At 37.8% G+C, this 23786-nt stretch overlaps 5 protein-coding genes across 10 annotated transcripts in view; 4 read left to right on the plus strand and 1 right to left on the minus strand.

Moving 5' to 3' along the window:
* The first annotated feature begins 373 nt into the window (after window positions 1-373).
* On the plus strand, window positions 374-3138 carry LOC105451151 (ell-associated factor Eaf). Of its 3 annotated transcripts, XM_011691440.1 has the most exons (6): window positions 378-538; window positions 602-842; window positions 1038-1269; window positions 1347-1505; window positions 2272-2528; window positions 2653-3138. In XM_011691440.1, the coding sequence occupies exons 2-6, from the start codon at window positions 734-736 to the stop codon at window positions 2751-2753; spliced, it is 858 nt and encodes a 285-aa protein (XP_011689742.1). In that variant the 5' UTR covers window positions 378-538; window positions 602-733; the 3' UTR covers window positions 2754-3138. The 3 variants fall into 3 exon arrangements, with proteins under 3 accessions (XP_011689750.1, XP_011689742.1, XP_011689735.1); XM_011691433.1 differs by having other exon boundaries at window positions 378-842; XM_011691448.1 differs by lacking the exon at window positions 1347-1505 and having other exon boundaries at window positions 374-842.
* On the minus strand, window positions 2823-7622 carry LOC105451144 (chondroitin sulfate synthase 2). The gene is made up of 9 exons (XM_011691422.1): window positions 7497-7622; window positions 6995-7199; window positions 6415-6758; window positions 5509-6332; window positions 5125-5432; window positions 4405-4995; window positions 3993-4268; window positions 3724-3907; window positions 2823-3633 (listed from the first exon to the last, which is right to left on the minus strand). The coding sequence occupies exons 4-9, from the start codon at window positions 6158-6160 to the stop codon at window positions 3332-3334; spliced, it is 2313 nt and encodes a 770-aa protein (XP_011689724.1). The 5' UTR covers window positions 6161-6332; window positions 6415-6758; window positions 6995-7199; window positions 7497-7622; the 3' UTR covers window positions 2823-3331.
* Window positions 7623-7639: 17 nt separating this feature from the next.
* LOC105456525 lies at window positions 7640-10733 on the plus strand. The gene is made up of 3 exons (XM_011700626.1): window positions 7640-7964; window positions 8145-10670; window positions 10726-10733. Exons 1-3 carry the CDS (start codon window positions 7877-7879, stop codon window positions 10731-10733), a joined length of 2622 nt encoding a protein of 873 aa, XP_011698928.1. The 5' UTR covers window positions 7640-7876.
* Window positions 10673-21610, plus strand: LOC105451173 (mucin-2-like). 4 transcript variants are annotated; one of them, XM_011691468.1, is made up of 13 exons: window positions 10673-11156; window positions 11217-16922; window positions 17106-18266; window positions 18344-18478; window positions 18569-18706; window positions 18808-18983; window positions 19071-19221; window positions 19516-19689; window positions 19761-19900; window positions 20138-20296; window positions 20357-20515; window positions 20630-20720; window positions 20833-21610. In XM_011691468.1, exons 1-13 carry the CDS (start codon window positions 10748-10750, stop codon window positions 20892-20894), a joined length of 8661 nt encoding a protein of 2886 aa, XP_011689770.1. In that variant the 5' UTR covers window positions 10673-10747; the 3' UTR covers window positions 20895-21610. The 4 variants fall into 4 exon arrangements, with proteins under 4 accessions (XP_011689770.1, XP_011689763.1, XP_011689780.1 ...); XM_011691461.1 differs by having other exon boundaries at window positions 10673-16922; XM_011691478.1 differs by lacking the exons at window positions 19071-19221; window positions 20138-20296; window positions 20357-20515; window positions 20630-20720; window positions 20833-21610 and having other exon boundaries at window positions 10673-16922; window positions 18808-18995; window positions 19526-19689; window positions 19761-19842.
* A 568-nt stretch (window positions 21611-22178) lies between these two features.
* Window positions 22179-23786, plus strand: part of LOC105451195 — a 4912-nt gene continuing 3304 nt past the window's right edge. The window contains exons 1-2 of the mRNA XM_011691498.1: window positions 22179-22730; window positions 23027-23755. Coding sequence (XP_011689800.1) covers window positions 23100-23755 — 656 coding nt within the window. The 5' untranslated portion in view covers window positions 22179-22730; window positions 23027-23099. The remainder of the gene's footprint in view (window positions 22731-23026; window positions 23756-23786) is intronic.

The following is a 23786-nucleotide window of genomic DNA, read 5'->3' on the forward strand; positions in this document are numbered from 1 at the left end:
ATTATTTAAGACGGTCGGCCAAAGGCAAATTTTCGTGATTGTCAAGTGGGCCCGGAGGTAATTGAAGAAGACGACATTATCAACCATTTTGACTGTATCGCGGAGGATAACAAGCACGACGATCGTTTTACGATCCTATCAGCAGGCTCAAACCCCACTTAGCGGAGATTCAAACCCCACAGCGAAGATTCGAACACTTAGCGGAGACTCAAACCCCACTTAGCGAAGATTCGAACCTCACTTAGGGTGCCGTCCCATATGGCAGAGATTTTTCATGTAACGCGCGTACCATGTCCTATGGTACGTAAAAAGTAAAAAGATTAGATAGCGTACATGATAGTCAATCATATCTTTATATTCTTTTAGACTGTTCTAATAAAAATTGCAAAGGTCACAATTCTGTATACGAGTAAAGTTTTGGCACACTCCAATTTGTCTGTATATTTGCCGGTGGCGCGCGTTTGTCGTTTCGCACGTCATTTCCGGAGAGAGCTCGAAGCCTCGAAGCATCGAAGAGGGTCCGAGAAAATCCAAAGCGGTCCATAGTCAACATAAGTGCAGGCGTTAAAATTACATACCATATTTAGCTCAATATTTCCAGAGTGCTACTGAATAACGAGAGGGAAACGGAAAAGAAGGCTATCGGTGCTCTGTATGCGTTCACCTACTCCGCTTATTTTTTTATTAAAAACAACGGGCAGGAAGGACTACAAAGAGAAAAAGATCGGTGGTGATGCAAAGTGCCAGCATGGTCGAGCGACTTGGTTTAGGAGCTGAAGTCCGCGAGCTCAAACTCGGGCCCAGTTTCACGAGCAACAGCTCCAAGTTTCACACCTTGAAATGTAAGTTGCGATCTCTCGGGATCAAGAGACCATAGTAGAGAACACAGAACGGCAGTCTCGGTCCTTCGCTTCGACGACACGTAGAATCTGTAGCCCGAAGCGAAGCGAGAATCTCCGCAGATGAGAATGCAAAACTTTTCCCGACCGAATACGTCTGATCTCGGAGCACATTTAATTGTGTGGATTTTTTTCCAGATGACTTCAAGCCCGCCAGCGTCGACGACTCCAAGGAGGCCAGAGTCGACGTGGGCTCGGACAACACGGTAACAGTCACCGTGCCACATCTGGACGGCGCCGGCACCCCTCACACCGTGTTCAAGGGCTCGCAGAGGCCCTACAACAAGGAGTACGTTCTAGTCATCGACAAGGCCACCGGGGAGGTTACGTTGGAGAAGCTGAGCGCGAATATCCAGGTTAAGAAGACACGGTACGTTTATTACGCGATCCGCTATTTATCGTTGTTGTGTCTTGTCCAGATATTATTGTGAATCTTGTTTCTTGTAGAGCGGAACCTAAAAAAAGTAATAATACTTCTATGCCCGTTGAGGTTAAGAGAAGTCCCACATATGGCAGGGCGAATGGGAGAACTAAAGTTATTAGTGGGAAAAAGAGGGAACCCTCATTGCAATTGCATCCCAAACAGAATTCGCCACGGACATCACCGTACGTTAAAAAAAATTTACCCGATAATCGAGCATTAATCCTTAAAAAAATTTTCTTTAAGTTAGCTGTAAAAAATGATGGTAGAGAATACAATTTTTTTTATTTGCTTCTGCTTAATATTTTTATGCTGCTTTTAACTGCATTGCTTCTGCCGCTTGCTGCTAAATATTTTTTTCTAATTTTAGACTAATATTTTATTGTCCTTTACATTCGACGTATTTTTTCCAGCATGTTAATTGGCTGCAGAAATATCCAAAATTCTTAGTCAATCAATGATCTGAGGATTTTCAGTGCGTTGCGCAGCTCTTATCTAAGAAAAGCTGCACAATGACATTCATCCAGTAGCATATAGGGGTCAATTGTGCATTTTAAAACGAAGTGAAAATTACTAAAATGAGCAAATCAACTATAATATTGGCCAATGTAATCAAAAATATTCTAATGAATTTGCTCACTTTGGTAATTTTCACCTTATTCCAAGATACACAATTGAGGACTGGGATACTGCCTCTGAAATACTTTGTATTAATACGGTTGCGATCCATTTTCGCTGTGAGTACTGAAAATCTATAGCATACATAACAAACTATAGATTTTTACTCACAGTGCATAACGAATGGAGCCTATATCAAATACAATAGTAATCTTACTGTTTCCTTTTTCGTTTGTGTTTCACATAAAATATTCTACAAATAGATTTATTATTACAAAATACTTAAGTATGAAATTATTGAATGTGCTATAATATAATTTATTTGAATGTCAGCTCTTCGCCCGTCCAATCGTCGAGTGGAGCACCGACTCTGGCCAGTTTGCCATTGATTGGATCAGATAATGACGATTTTGCGCCGTCAGCATCAATGCCAGGGTCTTCCTCTGCGCAGACTGTAGCACAATCAGCTTCAATATCGAATACAAAATCGACCACCTTGGAGAGCGATTCTAGTTCGAGCAGTTCGAGTTCCGACAGCTCGAGCAGCGATTACGAGACGGAAAACGTCTCAGTGCCAACAGCGATTAATGGTGAATAGAAAATATATTGATTGTAACTTTTCTCCGTGCCATTTTTTCATAAATTTATTAAAAACTTCAATTAAACTTTCTGTTTAAAATTAGATTAAATATATAAAAATGCTATTTTTTTTAGGTAATTTGAATGGTACAACTGCCTCACCCACGTTGTTCGCGGCGGACAATCTCTTAAATGACGATCTGCAGTTATCTGAATCAGAATCGGATAGTGATTAACGGTGATATATCGTATAGACTTTAAAAAAATTATCCAAGGAAATTGATTGCACGTGTCTAACTCACTTGTACTTGCATTTCACTTGTATTTGGATTTGTAACTTGCATTGTAATATATAGTTTATATTTTACATTGTAATATATAGTTTGTATTTTACGATATTATTTTAATATCGACAATTTTACCGATTAATAACTCGTCAAATTTCTTAAAACTTTTATACATGGTCATTGTATCGTTTGCATGTAATTGTTAAGAGGTGCAATTATTTTTCTACGAGTTTCAAGAATCCGATCTATTTTTAGCAGTAAACTAACTATATCACTTAAGAATATATTTATTTCAAGGCTAAAATATATGAATAAATAAAATACATAATATATAGACTTGTATATAAATCTATATAAAAAATATATCTAACAGACGTATATTGAACATTTTTGTTCTAAGATGTAGATAATTCTAAACATATCTACTTTTACTCTATACAGGAATAAGCGTTCATCCTGAATATATAAATTACATTAAATAGCATTTCTCTTTGTAAAACTTACATACTGCAATCTACATTTTTTTTTTATGTTTGATAGCTCTGGTAATCCAATACCAGTCTAGCTAATTGACTACGTTTACCCAAGTGATTGTTTCTGAATTTAAGGCAACTCTTAAAAATACTGTCGTTGGAAGCGTCGTCACAGTTGACATCTTTGTATTTTATCTTCAGCGTCGGTTCTATCGCGCGAAATACATGCATATCGCTGAATGACACGTACATCTCGAACAAGGAAGTTACGGGGCTGTGCTTGGAAAGTTTTAGTAGAGCAACAATGTCCTTGTCCGCTCGCACTAACGGAATGTTCGCCTCGACTGTCTGCCGCACTGAAACACATTTAAACGAAAGCGTCAAATTTTGTTCATATCAAAATTATTCGGACTTTACGAAACGAGTTGATGAAGACATATGCATACTTGCGTTGTAGTCTTTAATGTAAAACGCGATGTTGTTGTAATTCTGCTCGTCGTATTTGCCATAATTACTATTGACATCCACTTCGTCGTGGGCCGCTTCGTCTGTGTATATTATATCGGGATGGAATTCAATGAACGGAATCGGACTGAATATCTGATAGTGGCTAATGGTATTCATTCGAACCTGGCAGACAATAAAATGAATTAATAGTATTTGAAGTAATTTATATATAATATATTATTAACGTCAGTGTATACCGCATACTTACTCTGTTTAGGTAATCCATTTTCAGTTTCGTTCCTGTCTCCATGAGAAGAACCAGACTTTCCGACGAGAACTTCTTCGCGCACAAGTCGGTCACAGCAATCTTCAACATCGGATCCAGATCTATGGAGGTTACGTTGGTTGGCAATCGTATTGAGAGCCAAGTAATTTTAGATTGGTCCTTTTTGTACTTCTCGTTCAGCATAGATATGTACGTTTTTACTTCGTGATAGACGTCGCCTCTACCTTTCGACGGTGAATCTGAATTATACAAGAGCACCTACAAAAATATAATATATATAAATAATATATAAATGTACAATATTTTAATGTTACTTATTACAAAACTATAGTCATTTATATAACATTATATATTAGAAAAAATAATATACTTTTTAAAATGCGCTTGAACTAACCATCATGAGGAAGGTCTTGCATTTCTTTTCCATGCAGTTTTGTGCGTAGTGTTCGATAAAGTTTAACGCGTCTTGCTTTTTGCTCAGATCGATAGTGACGATTATATTAATCCTTGTATTTTCAGTCACGTAGGGCACGGGTATGATTTCCACTTTTCCCAGCGGCTTGCAGACCTCGATTCGCTTCCTTACTTCCTTGCCCGTGGCCATTTCGCTAAATACTAGGTCGAGTATATAATCCATCCCTCTGGACGCGTCGAACTTTAGATAGCCATTCAGCAATCTGACGAAGTTTAGTTTGTTATCGTATCTGTTTATAATATTGTTCACAGCTGTGTTTATCACGTAGTCTATGTCGGATTTTGTATCGCCCTTCAATTCTTGAATATTAATGAAGTCGGTCTCGAAGAAAACGTGGGATGCGTTGAAGTATGACCAGCGCAAAACGTCGAAACGTCCTAGAGGCCTATTTCCAGGCTGATTTCCAATCGGCCATGAAACATTACGTTGATTCGACGGGCCCAGATGAGCGGTCGCGGATATTACCTTGCGTATATCGGTAATCTGTTTGTGAACTTTAATGGCGTTTATCTGAAAGTATTACGTATGTTATAAATACAAAGCTACAAATGTCTTGGAATTCCATAATATCACACATGCAACTTATATTTTTTATAAAATGCTTTATATTCGTTTACGTATTATTTCAGAAAAACTCACCGCAGCAAAGTACATGTTAAATTTATAAATGAGCATGTGATCGTAGACAGGATATATAGAAAGCGAATTCTGGAATTCGTCCTGCTCGGTCAATCGGGCGAAGTCCTTCTCAAAATTAAATGTAGGTCTCAACTGCGTAAACGTGAAGTTTCGTCCCTGAACATGATTGGTACAAGACATAGAGGTGGAATGGAGAATGCAACGACCGAAATTAACGTCGTCCGAATCCGAATACGCGTTCTTAACGCACCAGTCTAGATTATTTTTCATTTCTCGTATAACGGAATTGCTCAGAAGTATACCGGATTCTGAAAATATATAATTTTAGTTTCAGTTAATTATTGACTAGAATTAAAAATTAAATTATAAATCTGTATTATTTACCTAGAGAACAGTAGGTGTCAATTTCACTTTGAACGCCTGTGTGGACGTTCTGGCTCACAGTTATCTTATTCACAAACTCCATCAGACCCCTCGCATTTACGTAACTCACATCTTTAATTAGGAAATAATAGTCGTAGCTTTCTAAATAGTTGTCGATGATGTATTTCATGGCGTGGAAGGGCTTCAGGATGTTCCTCGTGTCGGTAAATCCCACGATTCCGGGAAAGGAGACGTTCGGCTTGGTCCCTTCTGGTATGGAGATAAAGTAGCGTATTTTGTCGACTATATGAGCAATCGTCTTGTTCAGCGCCACGTCCCTGCTGTGCAGATGCTCGCGGCTCGTTATAATTCCCACGAACAACTTCTCCCTGATCCCAAGCTCCGTGGAGTAGTACCTCGGACGCACAAACGCCTTCCTCGCCTTCTGCACCTGTTGCGGCTGTTGCTTACTGTCAGTATTTATTCTCGGCTCGTAAGGATCTATATCCTCCAAGGTGTTTAGGGAATGATCGAAAGACTCCGCCACGTCGTGCTGTCTGTCGACGTCAATTGGTATCAACAGGAGGCTAAAACTTAACCCCATGCATATACCCATTATCAAGTATGCGTTGCTCCAGCAGAGTGAATATAATATTTTAAGGAATGCCTTCATTTTGCTACGTTTAAGAAATCTTCTTTTTTAAGATTGTTGTTATCGATTATCAGAATAATGAAAATGATTTTCGAAAGCCACTTAAGGGACAAGTTTCTCCTTTATCAAACATGCTCCAGAACAGCCACGAGAGATTCTGAATAGCATGACATTTTGTACAGTCTGACAGCACCTACAAATAAATGTTGTTTTTGATTTGATATACAGTCAATTTAATATTTATAATAATGTATTATACTCTTATATATACTTACATACGTAATATTAACTGTTATATTCCTATGTCAAATTCTCATGATAACCTTAATTTTGCGATGAGATTCGACGTGCGAATGCTCGTGCATCACTTTAGATCAATTTTAATTCTTGACAATAATCAAATCATAACTGTTTGTATTATGTTTACCGATTTCATGTATATACACATACGATAGATTGGAAACAAATATTATTACACTTGTGAAAGACGCGCGTTTCCTCCGCTTCTCTCTCTTTCTCTTCTATCTTTCTACTGATCGTACATCTCCGCCTCAGCTGTCAGCATCGTATAAAATGTCATAACAGACGGTTCATACACGTGCGCATTGAAATACATGTCCTTCAAAGAAAATTTATTTATTAAATTATATAGACAAATTAGGATATTTCTGAATTTTGTTAAATGACAATTGTAGACATTATTGTTAAAATAAAATAAAACAGCAATTAATTTAGCTTAACAGCTGATAAATTATAGTCTTTCATAATAATAAAGAATTCCTAATATAAAGAAAAAATTAAAAAAGTAAAATAAAATCGAAATTTTTTAAAATATCGCTTGTATATATTTTATACCTTCTTGGCCTCCTCTGATATTTTTAACTTTTAAAATTTTGCAAATTTGTAACTTGTCATTTTTTCAATTTTTCTTTCAATTCTTGGAAATGTCGAAAAATTCTTGGAATTTTAGAGAATGCAATCTTCCTGCTGATTCTCTTTTTTGTCAATTTTCGAGATTCTTGATTTATGCTAATTTTCTTTGCTGTTCCAAACTTGAACTCTGAAAATTTATAAAAAAATTTTTAATTTAATATATAGAAATATGTGTGGAAGAAAGATTTACAAGACAAGTATTTCGTATCATTAATACACTTTATTATATCTTAAAAATTTTCAATTAATTTTATGTAGTAGATTTGATTTATCTTTATATATAATAAAGAAATACTACATCTTACTTTTTTATTAATAAACATTTGTTTAAAAGTAAATTTAAATAATTTAAAATATTAATTTAAAAATCGAAATCGTTTACAGTTATGTAAGCACTGTGTATGTACTATATGTATGTACATACAGTTGCATATCTGCAGGCGTTGATGAATTTCACATCATCATTTCGATAAAGTAGTGAAATTATGTAAGATAAGTGATCGATTTCAAAATCCTATACGTAAAACCATGGTGTAAGAATACATATTCTTACACCATGCATAAAACGTTCTCATTTGCGTTCGTCAGTTATTGATATCGCTCCTGTCAAACTGCACGAATTTTATAAACTTCATGTCATTGCAAACACTTCAAGTCTGTATCGCCTGTATCGCTTTTCTATGACAGTACATCTTCGTGATACATTGTGTGATGCTCCATGGAAAATTCGTGCGAAATAGCGGCGACGGTACGCGCGAATCGTGAGCGAAGGACCGCCTCTAAGGATGCCCGTGATATGACGATATGCGAATTATCCTTTTCATCGTATTTTACATTGCGACTTATGTGGCAAGAATCGCGATTGGTGGCGATATTGCCAAAACGATGTCAGGTATATTATTCTTATCGAATTTCTGTCAAGTGATTTTTTTATTAAACATAAAGATTATAATATTTTTCACATATGTATAGAAGACACTATTTCTTTAATATCTAAAACGACTGATAATCATCTTTTTAATGATATCGCACATGTTACCCCAGCATGTTTTCTTTTTTTCGCTCTTTGTAGGAAATAGCATGAAATACATCTTCAAACCGAAAAATGGAGCAACGCGAAATAGAGTATCTGAAATACTTAACAATGATGATATAATCCAGACAATAAATAAACGCAACAGGCAATCATTACAAGAGAATCGAATCGGCTTTCCGCAAAGTAGAAAAATTTTAAACAGCAACTTAAAACGAATCAAGCGAAGTCTGCGAAAAAGAAAGAAACATGCGAAAAATTCGAACGATATCAATGAGGACGGTATCTCGAATGTGGAGAGATTTCCGATTTGGCGAGTCCCAGAGTCAATGGTTGCCACTATTAATTTGGATTCTACGACAAATCCGTCGATCGTAGAAACAGAGATGATTACTCGATCGTTGGACGCAATTGCGAGATCGCAATTAGAGAACTTGGACTATGATCGCTCCGCGAATGAAACTAATTCGCGGGGATTACTTGATTTAAATGCTTCTAACAAAAATCTAATACTTTCCAAAATCGCAAATCCGAAATCCGAAATTAAGATCGACGTACGAACTCCTACTTTTGAAGGACTGGATAACAAAATGTTGCCTCCGGCGTATCATCCTGAAATACTCGCTGACGTGGACTTGCTGAGCTCCAGTCGTCCTCGAGGATTTCAGTGGCGATACAGACATCAGAGGGATTCTACAAATTCACACAATGTTAAAGAATTATTCAATGACCGTCCGATAGGTTCTAACAAAAGATTTTTATTAGTACCGGTATCTAAGGATTTGTACGTTTTGAAGAATATCCGAGAGAGTCCTCGGACAGCCGTAGATGGAATAATTGTACCTAAGCGATATAAACTGTTGGAAAGAGATAAGGACAGCGCAACATCCGCCATTCTCTCGTTCAAGGCGCACATGCACCACGATGTGAAAGACGTAGGTAGAGCATACATTCAAAGAGGTAATCATCGTTTATTTGATCACAACGCGAATTATTTGTATCCCACCCTCGATCCTCGTGTCTCCGAAGAAAGTGCGAATCCCGTAGAAAATCCAGTGCCGCCGTCCTATCCTGACTTCTTGTATCCGGGTATTGCTTTACAGACTGATCCGAATTTAATCGACGCTACTCCTGAGATTTCCGAACCAGTTATCTCCCCCGTTTCGGATTACGAGAATATTTCCTTCGCGGAAGTTATTAACTCACGTGGCGGTATCAATTCTTACGATTCGTCACCTTCTTCCCTCGATATTTTAAATTATAATGTGTGTTCGAAGGAAAATGCGAATGTCGGTCAATCGAGTATCTTGTCTACGACAAAATTAAATAATGAAATAAATCAACAAGACAGCGGAAATTATGGTAATTCTTTAGGATACAGCGAGTTTGGTGTCGAATTGACAACTGCAGATTTCCGAGATACTTTAGTACTTAATGACAATATAAACACGTCGGCCGCTTTGGAAAATGTTGAAATGTACTTAACTAATAACGATAAAGAAGTATTTGATATGTCACGAAGTCGAGAGGACGATTCTAAATTTTTGACAGGAAGCAACGAAGATAAATTTACAATAGACTTTATAGATGACATTTCGACGCAATATAGCCCTGCCTTTGACGCGTCTGCAAACGAAGATAATATTTTCTTTCCAAACATTACTTACGCCTTCGTTAATAATGCCATTTTAAAAAGCGAAGATGTAGATAAAGATAACAGAGAATACGGAATCTCGATTTCAGAAATCGAATATAGCAATAAAAAGTCAACACATTCCATCGATTTTAATTACGATAATAGAGCTATCGATGAGGCATCGTTTAGTAATTATACTACCGAAATAGATTCGTTCCTTAATGCAGAAGATTACGTGACATCTGTGCCGTTAATTCTAAATACTGATAAATGGTCATTGAAAAAGGCGAAATCTACTGTAGAAAATTCGAACGCTTTATTAATGGCAATTAAACCATTGTCGTCGGAGCTGCAAAAGTTGCTAAGCGCAATTCAGGTAGTCAACCAAAGCATCAGTGATGTGCAAAACAGATTGTGCGATAAAAAAAACGACGTCGTCGAGCGAGAGAGTAAAGACACAAAAGCCACAAATATTGCGAAACTAATTGACAGAGAAGATCATTACGATTCTGATCTCTCCACAAAAAGTTTTGATAGTCAGTCTTTGGACAGGAGACGTATTAAAGCCAAAAATAAAAATGTTCCAGAACGCGTAAAAATTAGAAAAAAAACTGACGGTTTCTTTTTGAATAAATTGACGACGCCGTTTCGTAAACGCGAAAGCAATTCAGAGGTACGGAGTGGTCGCAGAAACTTTATCAAAAAGAGAAAATTAATTGACGGAAAGTTTCTCAAATCAGGCAACGTTAAGGGACGCAGATTGCCTCATTCGAGATTTAACAGGAATTTAAAGTCACTGACGAAAAATTACGAGACGCGAGTGAAGCCCTTCCGACAGCTTACCGATTCCGAATCGAAAAGAATGAAACGCACAACGAGGCCAATTATAAAATTGTTGCGTTTGAGTGATAGTGACGTACCGAGCGAAAGTAATTTTGTGGAAGGACGTGCGCAAAATTATGAAGGAAATGATCAAACGAGCAGATCGATAATTTCGCCAAATAATATGCCCTTTTTGGATATATCTATGAAGAAGGATAGTTCAGCGCATTTATTATCGGATAATAAACGAGATCTGATGCAACAGGATGTGAAGAGAGCAACGTCAGGTGAAATATCTGGTAAAGAGAAAAAATTTCATCCTACTGATCCGCAATTTTACAAGGAAGCAACGGCTTATCACGATATACTTCGATTATTGGGCAAGACAGAAAAACTTCACGTGGAATACGCGACCGATGTGTTATGGACCACGCAGAATCTAACGGGGTCGTTGCCACCGCTGATTTTTACAACTACGAAAGTTTCTTTATCCACGTTAACATTCTTGCCGTATTTTACTGAGGCACCAATTATTACGACGACAGAAAATTTTACAACTGAGTCTGTCATGCTGTTAACTCCATTTTTAGAAGGTATGACGGACATTACTTTGAAAATTACGATTCCTGTAGCTACTATAATTTCAATCGAAGAGACGCCCGTGTCGTTATATACTGAAATCGTGACTACAGAAGAAGAAGCTGTGGAAGGTACATCTCTGGCGACGGAAATAACGCGAAGTCCGCTTGTTGAAACAACTGTATCTTTATATTTATATACATTATCAACGGTATCATTATTTGGGACTACAGAAACAGAATTAACGATTAAAACTACAACGGAACCAGTTTCGACATTTTTTGCAACTACAACAAGTCCTCAAACTGTAACATTAGAATCTATTTTTGGCGAAAATATAACTTTGTATAAAGCTGAAAGTACTACTGCAATCGCACGTTCGTCTACAATTTTAGAAAAAACGGAAACGATTTTAAGTACGTCGACGGAAGGTATGACAACTACTTTAACACCGGAAGACGAGAGTCCAGTGGCGCAGATTGAGAAAACTATAACCGCGGAAGAAACAGCTACAGAAATCCCAACAACTACCGAAACTCTGCCTACTGAAATTACAATAACTACAATAATTACTACTGAAATTTCGACCGCAGCTACCGAGATTCCAACGACTGTAGAAGCTACAACAATTACGAAAACTTCAATACCTACTGAAATTTTGACAACTCTCAAAACTCCAGTTACTAAAGAAATAACAAGTGCCAAAACTTTAACACCTACTGAAACTCTAACGCCTTTTAAAACTAAAACAACTGCTCAAATTTTAACGTCCATAAAAACTACAACATTTACCGAAATTCTAACGGTTAATAAAACTGTAACTGCGGGAACGCCGACATCTCTCGAAACTCCGACAGCCAGCGAGATACCACCGACCAGTACAATTTTAACGACTACAAAAACCTTGGAAACTTTAACAACTACCAAAATTCCGGTTAAAAAGACTACAAGTACCTTAACGCCAACAATTATGGAAATATCTACTGAAAGTTTAGGAACTACCGAAATTTCAGTGATTACGACTACTTATGTTACAACTAAATTTTTTACAACGTCAGAGAGTACATTATCCATACCAACGACCCCGAAAGAATTTTTTCCAATGTCAACTCTGACCACTTTTACTACAATTTTTATCACGGAAACAACTGAAAGCACTTTAATTTCTTCGATAACACCTGTTTCAACAATTTCCGCTAAAACCGCAGTTCCTACGTTGAAATTAGCAACGATAACGCCGCTACAAACGCTGATTACAAATACAACGCTAAGTGAAACGCCGTATACTACAATTTCTAGCACGTTTTTGACTACGACAAAAGGACCTGTTACAATAACTTTCAAAACTGCAGTTCCAACCACGTCATTGAAAATAATAACGACAACGCCACTATCGCTGGCTACAAGTACGATGCCAGGTGAAACGCCAAATACTACGCTTTCTACGTTTTTAACAGAAGAGACTACAGCCTCCTCGATACTTACAACGGCAGCGTCTTCACTCGAGACATTTCAAACCACGGCTGTATTGTCAATTCCTACAACGGTGTCCACGATCGAAACAGTTCTGACTACATTATCCATCACGGCCGTGAACGCGACAGTTTCCAGTACAACTGCTAGCACAATCACGACAGAGATTTTCGAAAGTACAATATCATCGCTTATATATTTTACGGCAACAACGCCAATCACGACGTCTATTTTAATGGAAACTGAAACAACGCTTTATCAGACTACTTCTACCTCAGTTACTTCATCTTTTTTAACGGAGACTACCGAAGGCCCGACGTCTCCTATAATAGAATATAAAGAAACCACAAAATATGAAGAATATTACTATGAAAGCACGGAAAAAGAAATAGTGACAGTTACAATAAGTACAGCTGAATTAACATCGGAAGAACGTACAACTTGGATTACTGCAAAAGAAATCACTATCATTGAAGAAACAACACCAATGACATCTTTTATCACACCATTTTTTATCGAAACGACTACTCCTCTCGAAACAATTACTTTGCCTACGATAACTGAAGAGACTTTATTAATTGAAAAAATCGTCACTCCGATAATCGAGGAAATATCGACAGTTTCGGAAGTTATACTGATTTCCACTGAAACAAGTACAATGTCAGCAATAGAGACAAGTATCAGGAGTACCAGTTTTATACTCACAACAGCCGCGACAACTGCTTCACTTTTGGAAAAAATTGCTACAGAAATTACGGAGACAAGCTTGTACTTTGCTACGTTGCCGACTACTGAAAAACCGAAATATGCAACGATTTTAGAAGCTGCAATCGCCGTGCCGCTTGCTCCATTTTCCGAATCTATTCTATCGATAATAATTACATCGGAAACGCCTGTCACTACACCGGAAATTATTTCTACATTACCAGAAATTGTATCAGAAGCATTTACGACTGAAAGTCCATCGATAACGTACGTTACAAAAAGTTCCGTGACATTATTTATCGAAACAACGGTTCATTCCACTGTTGCAATTTCGATAGCAACCACTGAAAAAATGCTAGAAGCCGAGACAGAGTATTACGTTGCGAAAGAGCCATTTTACAAAGAGGAATATGAGGAGTACGAAGAATACGATACTGAAGTGCCGACTGGTAAGTGGTATGATTATGAATACGAAAGCACGACGGAAAAGGGGACAACTGTAGCGGTAAAATATACAAAATTGCCAAAAGAAAAGGCAACAAGTCCACCTTTCATTAAAGGTACAACGTCTTCGTATGAAACAGAAACTTCCGAGTTTACAAGATACTCGACAGTTTTTGAAACTACATCTACCACATTGACTACATCGACTTATATTAATGTGACTTCAACCGCGGCTACTTCGGAAATATTTTATACCGAAGAAGTTACATCAACTGCCTTGGAAACGTCCGCATCGACGTTCGTATCGACAACAGTTGAAAATGTAACGACACTTGAAGTGAAAACAAAATTTACGACGTCCGCTGCAAGCGAAGAGGTAGAATCGACGACAATATCGTTAACTTTTGGTTCTACTGAAGAGTACACGCTCCCCTCTTCGACAACTTTTAAAATTCCGACGGAGCCGCTTGAATACCTAACGATTCCTCCTAAGTACACAGATTTAGAACGCTTCACGCATATATGGCGCGTTACCTCGCCAAAATTCACCACAAAACCTAAAGAAATTCCGGAGATCGCACTAAAAAAGACTACGGCTTCGGAACGAGTTTCAACAGAGACCGAGGAGACTGCCGTGGAGAAGTTAACTTCCGTCTTCGTCTCATCGGCAGTAACGACATTATCGGAGAGAGAAGCTTTTGTAGCGGGCGTGACGACTATGAGCACTTCCGAAATCGAAGGTATTATCGAAACCATTTATGAAGTTACCACTTCGGCGATGACGGAAGAGGAAGCTGTTACACGTGTCACGCCGTTTATCACGACCGAAATTGAACTTGTATTTACCACGACGAGCGAAACTGTCGCGCGAGAAGAGAAAGAACAATTACTGCAACGACTCGATGATCTCAGAAAACACGAGAAAGAAATGGCAGAGAGAGAAGAATGGCTTAAGGAGAAGGAGAGGCAGTGGGACGTGGAGAAAGAGAAACGAAGGAAAATGATGCAGCGTGAAAAAGAGAAAGAAAAAAATCTTACAACAGCCGGTACAACCGAGGGCTATATTACAACTATTATCACTACCTCGATCACATCTCCTGTCTATACTGTTGCAAAAAATTTAACTATATCGACTGCGGAGATTGAAGTCACATTTTCTAGTCTCGAAATGTCTACTGCTACGTCGAGTTTAGTCGAAATTCCAACGGAAACAATTCCATTCAGTACCACAGAGGAAATTACATTTGTGACATATACTACGACACAGAAAACAACCGTAGAAGAAATTATATTTACGACATACGCTACAGAGGAAACAGTTATACCTTATACTACAGAGGAAATCACACCTATTATGTATATTACAGAAGAGATAGAGAAAGTGCAAATTACGGAATATGTAACCTTGGTGCCATATGTCACTACATCTATCGTAGAATTATACAATATCAGTTTAGTTTCAATTGAAACTACGACTCCTTATACTATCGAAGAAATGCATACTACGAGTTACATGACTCTTTATAGCGAACCTTTATTCGCGTCACCTACCATTACTAGGCCAATTACATTGGTCACCGAATTTACTTTACCCATTGCTACATTAAGTGAAAGATTTGAGGAGACCAGTTTAGTAACTTTAGTTACAACCCCTACTTGGTACACTACAGAAGAAACATACACAGAAACTTATACAGAAATTTATAGTAAACCTTTATTCACTTCACCGGCATTAGAGTTTACCAGCACAACCATATCATCGACTTTGGCTATTGGCACTACACAGATAAAGACGATTACAGAGATAAAGTACGACGAGGAAATAGAAAGATTGAAAGAAGAACTGCGTGAGAAGGAGCGCGAATTAGAGGAGAGGAAAAAGATTTTGCTGGAAAGAGAGGAAAGATTAGAGAGAGATATAATAGAATTTGAAAGATACGTGAAAGAGTTTGAGAAGAAAAAAACGTCAATTACACCACTCGAGAAATCGACTGTGCTCACAAGTTTATCAACGCCAGTGCCACCGACTGAAAAGACCACTACAAAAGCTCAATTGACGACACAAACTAAAAGAGTAATCGAGAAGAAAGAAAATCGGACGACCACGAAGATGGTAACGTCTCGATATACAGAAATTAAAGAAATCGAAGAGAAAAAATGGACAAAGCCTGTTTTTGAAAAAACTGTTACACAAAAAGAAGAAGATGAAATAGCGACGAAACGAATATGTTTGAATGTTCTAGAAAATACAACAATTCCCTTAGATAAAAAAAGAAGGAACATTGTGACTAAAAAAATCTGTCTGCCGTATTTTCCCGAAAAAAACAAAGAATCAGTCGGTCGATTAAGCAGAAGGCTTCTCGCTTTGCAAAATACGAAAAAAATTAGAAGACCGAGAGGGAATGTTTTATCAAATTTTCGGGATCGTAGAAGGGTGAAAGAGACTACACGTAAGATCGACAATCTGCAGCTGTCATATCACGAATGGCTGAGCAACGAAAGCACGAAGCCGCTGCAACACTTTAAAGGTTTCACTAGAATCTACAAAAAAATGAGAAAATTTCGAAAAAATATTGCAACTATTATTGACACGCAAAGAAATACGACTAGCGATTTTCGAGGTAAAACCCCTCTGTATGAACGTGTTCTTGAACATCATGAAAGTTTCTTCCAACCGACCGCAACGTCTACGATGGACAGTAAGAAATATGGAAAGAGAAACACTTTCTTTAGACATAATTTGATTTTTGCAAGAAAAAGTGATCTTCCTATTGACGACAAAGCAAATGTCCGAAAAAGAGACGTTTCACCGATAGAGAACAATGCACAATTTCGGTCAAGGATAAGTACGGCCAATATTTCGAATAAAAAAACAACAACTGCAATAGCTGAAAAGAACGGGGCTTACACGGTAAATGTGCTACATCTCAATTACAATGAGGACAAACAAACGCATGAAATAATATCTGCTAAACCAGATGAAGACGAACTAACAGCGATTTTATCTGAATCAAATGACATTTATGTAACTGAATTTGGGGAAGATAGAAAAATTACAACGCCATACTATGAGATTGAAGAAAAAGACGATGAACTGTCAGACGAAATGGAGAAAAGAATGGAAGAGGATGATGAATATATCGAGGATATGATAGAAAGTATGATAAAATTAATCTTAACTTTTTAAGGATTCTGATCTAATTTTTACAAATTTCTTTATTTATTTTTATATTTATTTACGTTAATATAATATTAGATACCACACAAAATAAAACCTTTTAGATGTAAATTTCTTTCTTTCTAATATAATCTTAATATATTATATATAATTTTAATTATAGATTATATGAATTATGAGGAACATGAAACATCGACACGGACACACGAAAGATTCTTAGACAGAAGCAAGGATAAAAGAACGACTGAAAATGAAAGAGAATTACTGAATCAAGCATGGCCCACCGAGAGAAGTACAACGTATCATTTAGGCGGTACTAGATTTTGGGAACTCGACTTCGTTACGGAACCGTCAGTATTACGTACGACGACTAAGAAAAGCAAAACCATCGGCGTATCGATCACTAGGACAACCTGTTTCGATGTTGTCCTTCAAAACGAACGAAATGACGAAATAAAGTCTAATGTATTTTATCGTAAACGGAACATTTATAACAATGGGATGAAGCAGCATATTCCTATTAAAAAGCGAAATGTCAGTCTTAAAAACGTAACAAGAAATAAAATTAATGCATTGCGTTACAAGCTAAAAACGAAATTTTACGAACCCAAGGTGGCGAAAAAATTGAAACGCAATTCGCAAAAGTTACACGAATCAAATTCTTACAAACGGGCTTTCGAGGAAAAGGAAACGATACGATTTAACGATTTCTGGCGTACCAGCAACAAAGATTTAATAACAGCAAAAAGTCGCAAGCTGTGCGTTGTTAATGCGAATAAATTGAAGCGTCAAATTATTAAGCATAAAGATGTCACAAACAAGCATAAGAAAAAACAAAAATCGCAAACATCACAAAACATTAATTTACACATTCTTCATAATACAGACAATTGTGTCGTGAGTACAAAAAATAAATATCATAAAACGACGACAAAGTCGCTGAATCAAGTAAAAAGCACCGCCGATAAGAATGAGAAAGTAACGCATTCCAAAATGATCGATCATAAAAATAAATCAACATCTGCGTCGCATGAAAAAAAAATTCATAATTGTTTCAATTGCATTTGCGACATCGTGACTGTAGTTAATAACATAAGATCTCTATTGGACAGAAAAAACTTTCCATTAGACGAAATTAAGACACTTAATTGCAGCGAATATAAAGACATTCAAGATAAAATAGTGATCTCGATGGATGCTGACATGGAGGAGGCTAGAGAATTTTCACAACCGCATTACAACACCGAATCGCTGAAGGGTCAAAAATATATCAAGCTGGAAGAGCTGGAGGACAACTTCAAAAGCGACTCGGAACTCGATAGTGGTAATTCTGTCGCAAATTTTTCATCAAATATTTAATATCGAAAATATTAATAACATACAAAGAATCTCTTTTTCTAGATCACGATGTCATCTCATTGCCCGGTCTCAATCTCAATTTACCTTGTAATCAAGACGGCAATGGTATCACGTGGCTGTCAAGTGTTAGCAGACCGAGTTACACGTGGAAAAGAACGGACGGTATCGCACTCTTCGGTGCGGCATCGTATCATTCTGTTATATTCGGATTCGAAAGAAAATTTCGGAATTAAAATTAGAACGCATTTGGAAATTGATTCGTTGTAGGTTTCGTAGCGGAGAACGGCGATTTGGAATTACGAAACGTGAACGCGAAAGATACGGGAAACTACACTTGCATCATGACATACATGAGCCCCGACAACGAGGAGCCCGTGGAGACCGTTTATGAGATTCATTTACAAGGTTATATGAATCACTGGTTTCTAATCAATATCTACTTATATTTTAGTTCGACGTGCAAGGGGACAAACACTTGACTTTGCTAAAAAGAGATCCTTTCGCAGTTGTCACGCTGCCGAGGTACATTGTCCACGGCGAGAATCGTTATCGTGTACGATCTTGCGACGAAGGGGACTTGGACGTGCTGATAACGTATCTACCCATAAAATTGAACAGCGTTATATGCGAAGCGGATGTCTGCAACGCTTACGTCTTAACGCCTTCTTGCTCCCGAAGTCAAGTGCGTTTCTTTGTATGTACATAAAATGGTGTACATTCTCACGGATCTTTCTCAATTTTGATTAATTAAATGCGTTCTGGGTTACAGATTACAATAAATATTCTGCTAGTGCCATCGCATATTATTAAATTGATGACGATCGACCCCAAGCATTGTAACGTTTTCTGTCTTAAAGCCATTCAAGATAAACTCTCGCTGATACTGAGTAAAAATTTGCAAATCTTCCTCGGGAAGACTAGTTAGTTGACAAATATGTATTCGTTTTACTTTGTTGCAACATATTTTCTACTTTCTTACAATGCAAAAATTAATTTTATCTATTCTAGATTTTCCTGTATTTTCGTTAAAGTACCATTACGTTAAAAAGAATTTTTTAAATTTTCTGTTCGGAAGATTCCCTCTCTCTCTCTCTCTCTCTCTCTCTTTGCAGCAAGATTTAATACAAATAATTAATAAATATTTCTAATTTTATAAAATTAATTGCGGTCTTATATAACTCACAATACATCTCTATAGAGTTCTTTAACTATAGTTATTTTCAGATTGCCGCATTACGAGCAGAGACTGGTGCCGATCGTCGAAAAGTCATCGTTCGCGAGACGGAAGAGAGGGAAGACCGATGCAAACGCGTTCGCCGGAAGGTCCAGCAATATCGGTTTGTTCTCCAGCTGTCCAGCGGGATATGGTCTTCGTGAAACACGTTGTGGTACGTAATTCGCACGAAAGGAAAATCAATATGATTTAATAAATTAACTAGCGGCTAACGGATCTTTTCAGTTCCTTGTAATGTGGGCACTTATAGCGAGGACGGAATATCGCATTGTAAAAGATGTCCGCCCGGCACATTTCAGCCGAATCACGGCGCCAGAGTTTGTCGCACGTGCACTAATCCAATGACGAAAGGCTGCTACAATATGGTGCGTATCCGATTGCAACTTGTAAAATATAATTTTTCAAAATTGCCATATTTCGCGCTATTCTGATTTCGATATTTATTAGTGTGGCATCCCGGACAACACCCGCATGCCCAAAATCGGGACATAAGACATTTTATTAAAAAATTAAATTATATATTGTGTAATAATATTCGACATTATTTTTTAAATAATATCTGGAATATTATTTAACAACATATAAATCGTTTACTTTCACAGCTCTGGAATTCTTTCTCCGCTGTAATGGTAACTCTGGCGAGTGTTGGCGCGATGCTGTCGATATGTTTGCTATTAGTATGGATAATTTGCTGCGCTAAAAAGAAATTCTTCGTAAAGCGAATAGCTGGTCTTACTGTGAAGCAAGACATGTTTGAAGAGGTAAAACTACGGTGTAATGTTAGAATTTAAACAAGATAAAATTTTTTTCTTACTTTATAGAAACACCCGATGGAGGAGCAACCGTTGATTAAGGACGCGAGTGAAAACGAAGATCAGCAATGGGATAGCGAGTATATAGTCAAGAAAAAGAAGGGAAAGTTTCATGTAAATAAGAAACGCCGAAAACAGAATGAAAGCAGGAAATACGACAAGGCGCACGTTCGTTAAATCGCTGACAAATTTTTAACGTCTCTAAAAAAAATCTTACATTATTATAAATTTAGCAGAATTGAAGTTATTCACTGAACTTAATTTCATTTGATTTCATTACAGCTACACGAAGATGAATGGGGATCGCATCGTATAAAGAATGCTCCAGTTATTAGCCCAGACTCCTATCGGTCTCACGAAGATTATAACAACCGTAAGCATTTTTCGATATATTAAAATAATAACATAAGACCTTCTGATTCTGCTTGTACACATGAATGTCACGTATTCACGCGTCTATGTAATAAACTGTCTATTTTATATAGATTATCTAAAGCGGTCGCATCGTAAGGGACCGCGGTTGCCAGAATGTGATTTTGATACGTGACAAAAGATGCACACGTGTATAAGAAAACGTACTGCGAGTAGCACGGAAGAGAATTGTGTAGTCTAAGAGAAGCTTGTAAGATATTTTAGGCTCGATTATTAATTGAAAGACTATGCAACATTTATCCAGTGTTGCATACATATTTACTTTTAAGATATAACTATATCTATCAAATAGCACATTAATTATATCCATTGTATTGGAGATAAAACGTTATAAATAAATGTTGTATGCGTAATACACGATCGTAAAACATTTTGAGACATTATTGTTTATGATTATATAATTGTATTTCTAAAAATATCACTTATTCTTTATATATCTTATCTAATTATCTACAAATTCTTTTTATCACTCAAACCATCAATGACTATCTTTTCAATATTTTAGATGAATGATTATTGATGACTTCCCAGACAGTACGAATGTCCAAAATCAAAACATCTTAATAAGACATCTACTAAAAAATAAGAAATCTAAAAAAATAATTAATAAACCAAATAAATCTTATGTCCTGATAGATATACATTGGACATAGTGCTGTCTGGGTTGCATAGAAAGTAGGAAAGAAAACAAAAATAATTAGCAAATAAAATTTAAATACCTGATTGTACTCCAGATGAATTATTACTAAGTAGGATTACAAGTTCACAACGGAGAAAAATGATATAACAACTTTAATAAGCTTCTACATCTGATAGACATTTGGATGTTGATAAATCTTTTATTACGAATACATTTCCTATTGCATTATTCTAGCATAATCGAACAACAGGATATTATACTAGTGCAACACAGCCAGATAATCTGAAAAAAAAAAGAGTGACAATTAGGACAATGCCAGAGTCTTTTGTCAATTAATCAAAAATACATATATCGCGTTAACACGCATTCACGAGCGCAAAAGTCAAGAAATTAGAATTATATAATAAATATTTATTATAAAATACCTGACTCCCAAGATGACATGTGATGTACTAGAAGCTTATTTCAGCATATGATGACGAATTATGATCAAGGGAGCGCAGAATCCGCTGCCGAGGTAGATCAAGAACTTAGCTAGAAATACGTGCCTGTTTTTCGTGCTGAAGGGGAAATTCTGCAAGAAGAGGTATCGCGGGTTAGACGTAGTGCTCGTCATCGGGGGCGCCGCGCACGTCGGGCACGTTATGCAATCGTCCAAAATTCGTCACTCACATATCCGGGAATGCCGTCGTAGGGATCGTGGTGACCTCCCCTGCGGACCACGCTCGTCGTGAATCTCCTCACCGCCTGGCGCGCGATCACGCTCGCTGAATTTAACATCTTCGCCGGGAATACCTTGACCAAGGGCAGTCGTTTTCACGCAACACACTCGTGCAAAATGACAATCGTCGTGTCCGCAGTCCGTCGTCTGTTCGCCTCTGGCCAGGGTGGCCAACCGAAAAGTCCTTAGAACAGAGCGCCCTTCAATGCGGAGCTCCGTCGATAATTATGGACATTTACCTACGGTCGAGATTTATTCGTCGGTGTCACGAAGTACACACGATCGTCACGTGACGTCGTCAGCCCCCCGAAAACGAATAATGGCCGATGATCTCGCGAAGATGCGTGTTCCGCGACCGCGTCGCGCGTAACAGGACGGGGAATGTTGACGGAGATCGTCTACGCGAACAAATCGACATAAATGGGGTCGCCGCGCGATATGGATTTATCGTAACAGATGACGAGGAGGTGCGGGCGCCGATCCTCTCGCGACGTGACCCCGAATCGCGTTGACGGCGAGGTTAATCGCCTACGAGGGAACCTCTGGGAATGGCGATAAACAGCTGTGCGTGAAGTGGGAATGCATACGTGGTATGTTTTTTTAGAATTATCAATTAATTCGACCTGTACACGTTTAATTCTACTACGGCAATTCGCTTACTCCATGTTTACGTCTATTTACATATGCATTTGTAATGAAAATATTCAAGATACGCGCTTGCTCGAATTGCATCTCCCGCAAGCGTTGACACGAACGAGTAAGATTCTATCAGTTTCTGCAAAAGCAAGCGTGTATCTCACCACCTCTTAACTGTGTAGCATTATTTCACATACAATACAGACGATAAACTGAAAAGAAATTAAGTGTATCTCTCTCCTCTTGGCAGGTTCCGGTTACTGTAGCACAAAATGTGACGCTTAAGTTATTGCGTAATTTAAAGCATTACGGTGTAACGCAAAATGGAGAAAGTCATACCGATGAGTTGGTTGAACCAAATACTACTAGTTTTTAGTATAGCAGCTGCAATATTGTCCTTGGTTGTGCAAGGCTGGACGGGTCTCGCCGTTCTGCCGATATACGTTTCCATTTCCTGGGCTGTATTTATCACAATTATATCCGTATGGCTGAGTTGCTGCTTGCTGCGCCTCACACTGAAGGCGAACAGTCCGATCGCTTTAGAGTTCGTGAACAGGTGGATACACGCTAGACTGGCAGGTCAGCTGAGCTCTGAGGATTCTTCGGTGGACGAGAACGGCGATATAGAGGTCATCACTCGCAAAAGTGACAGTGAAAACCAAAAGGACTCGAATTCTGCACAAGAGGATAGTATTAAGTGCAATAATGACGCGACGTCGACCGGCAGCCGCAAGAACGAGGTCCCTTTGACGAAAAGAAAAAAGCTAAACGTGACAGAAACGACGCGAGAGATAAACGCGAAGTGTATAGAGATTTGGTATAAGAATATAAGTAATGACAAGTCGTTCCCCGACGAGGCGCAGGACTTGTTGAGCAAGTTCTTGACCAGACTTATTTCGAAAGCCAGTATGGTAGATAAGATAAAGATTATCAATAAGTTGGTAAACGTGTTACTATTGCACTTGAAGGAATATCGTAGGTACGGATATATCGAGAATAAAGGCACACGT

The sequence above is a fragment of the Wasmannia auropunctata genome, unplaced genomic scaffold (assembly GCF_000956235.1).
Source record: "Wasmannia auropunctata unplaced genomic scaffold, wasmannia.A_1.0 LD336106.1, whole genome shotgun sequence".
NCBI lineage: Eukaryota > Metazoa > Arthropoda > Insecta > Hymenoptera > Formicidae > Wasmannia > Wasmannia auropunctata.

Coding starts and splice junctions, on each gene's coding strand:
- LOC105451151 (XM_011691433.1), top strand. CDS start 734: ATGCAAAGTGCCAGCATGGTCGAGCGACTTGGTTTAGGAGCTGAAGTC. Junction 843..1,037: donor CAAGTTTCACACCTTGAAAT/GTAAGTTGCGAT, acceptor ATTTTTTTCCAG/ATGACTTCAAGCCCGCCAGC. Junction 1,270..1,346: donor ATCCAGGTTAAGAAGACACG/GTACGTTTATTA, acceptor TGTTTCTTGTAG/AGCGGAACCTAAAAAAAGTA.
- LOC105451144 (XM_011691422.1), bottom strand. CDS start 6,160: ATGAAGGCATTCCTTAAAATATTATATTCACTCTGCTGGAGCAACGCA. Junction 4,996..5,124: donor TTAACATGTACTTTGCTGCG/GTGAGTTTTTCT, acceptor TAATACTTTCAG/ATAAACGCCATTAAAGTTCA. Junction 3,634..3,723: donor CATTAAAGACTACAACGCAA/GTATGCATATGT, acceptor AATGTGTTTCAG/TGCGGCAGACAGTCGAGGCG.
- LOC105456525 (XM_011700626.1), top strand. CDS start 7,877: ATGCGAATTATCCTTTTCATCGTATTTTACATTGCGACTTATGTGGCA. Junction 7,965..8,144: donor TATTGCCAAAACGATGTCAG/GTATATTATTCT, acceptor CGCTCTTTGTAG/GAAATAGCATGAAATACATC.
- LOC105451173 (XM_011691461.1), top strand. CDS start 10,748: ATGCCCTTTTTGGATATATCTATGAAGAAGGATAGTTCAGCGCATTTA. Junction 18,984..19,070: donor CTTCTTGCTCCCGAAGTCAA/GTGCGTTTCTTT, acceptor TCTGGGTTACAG/ATTACAATAAATATTCTGCT. Junction 20,721..20,832: donor TCACGAAGATTATAACAACC/GTAAGCATTTTT, acceptor TATTTTATATAG/ATTATCTAAAGCGGTCGCAT.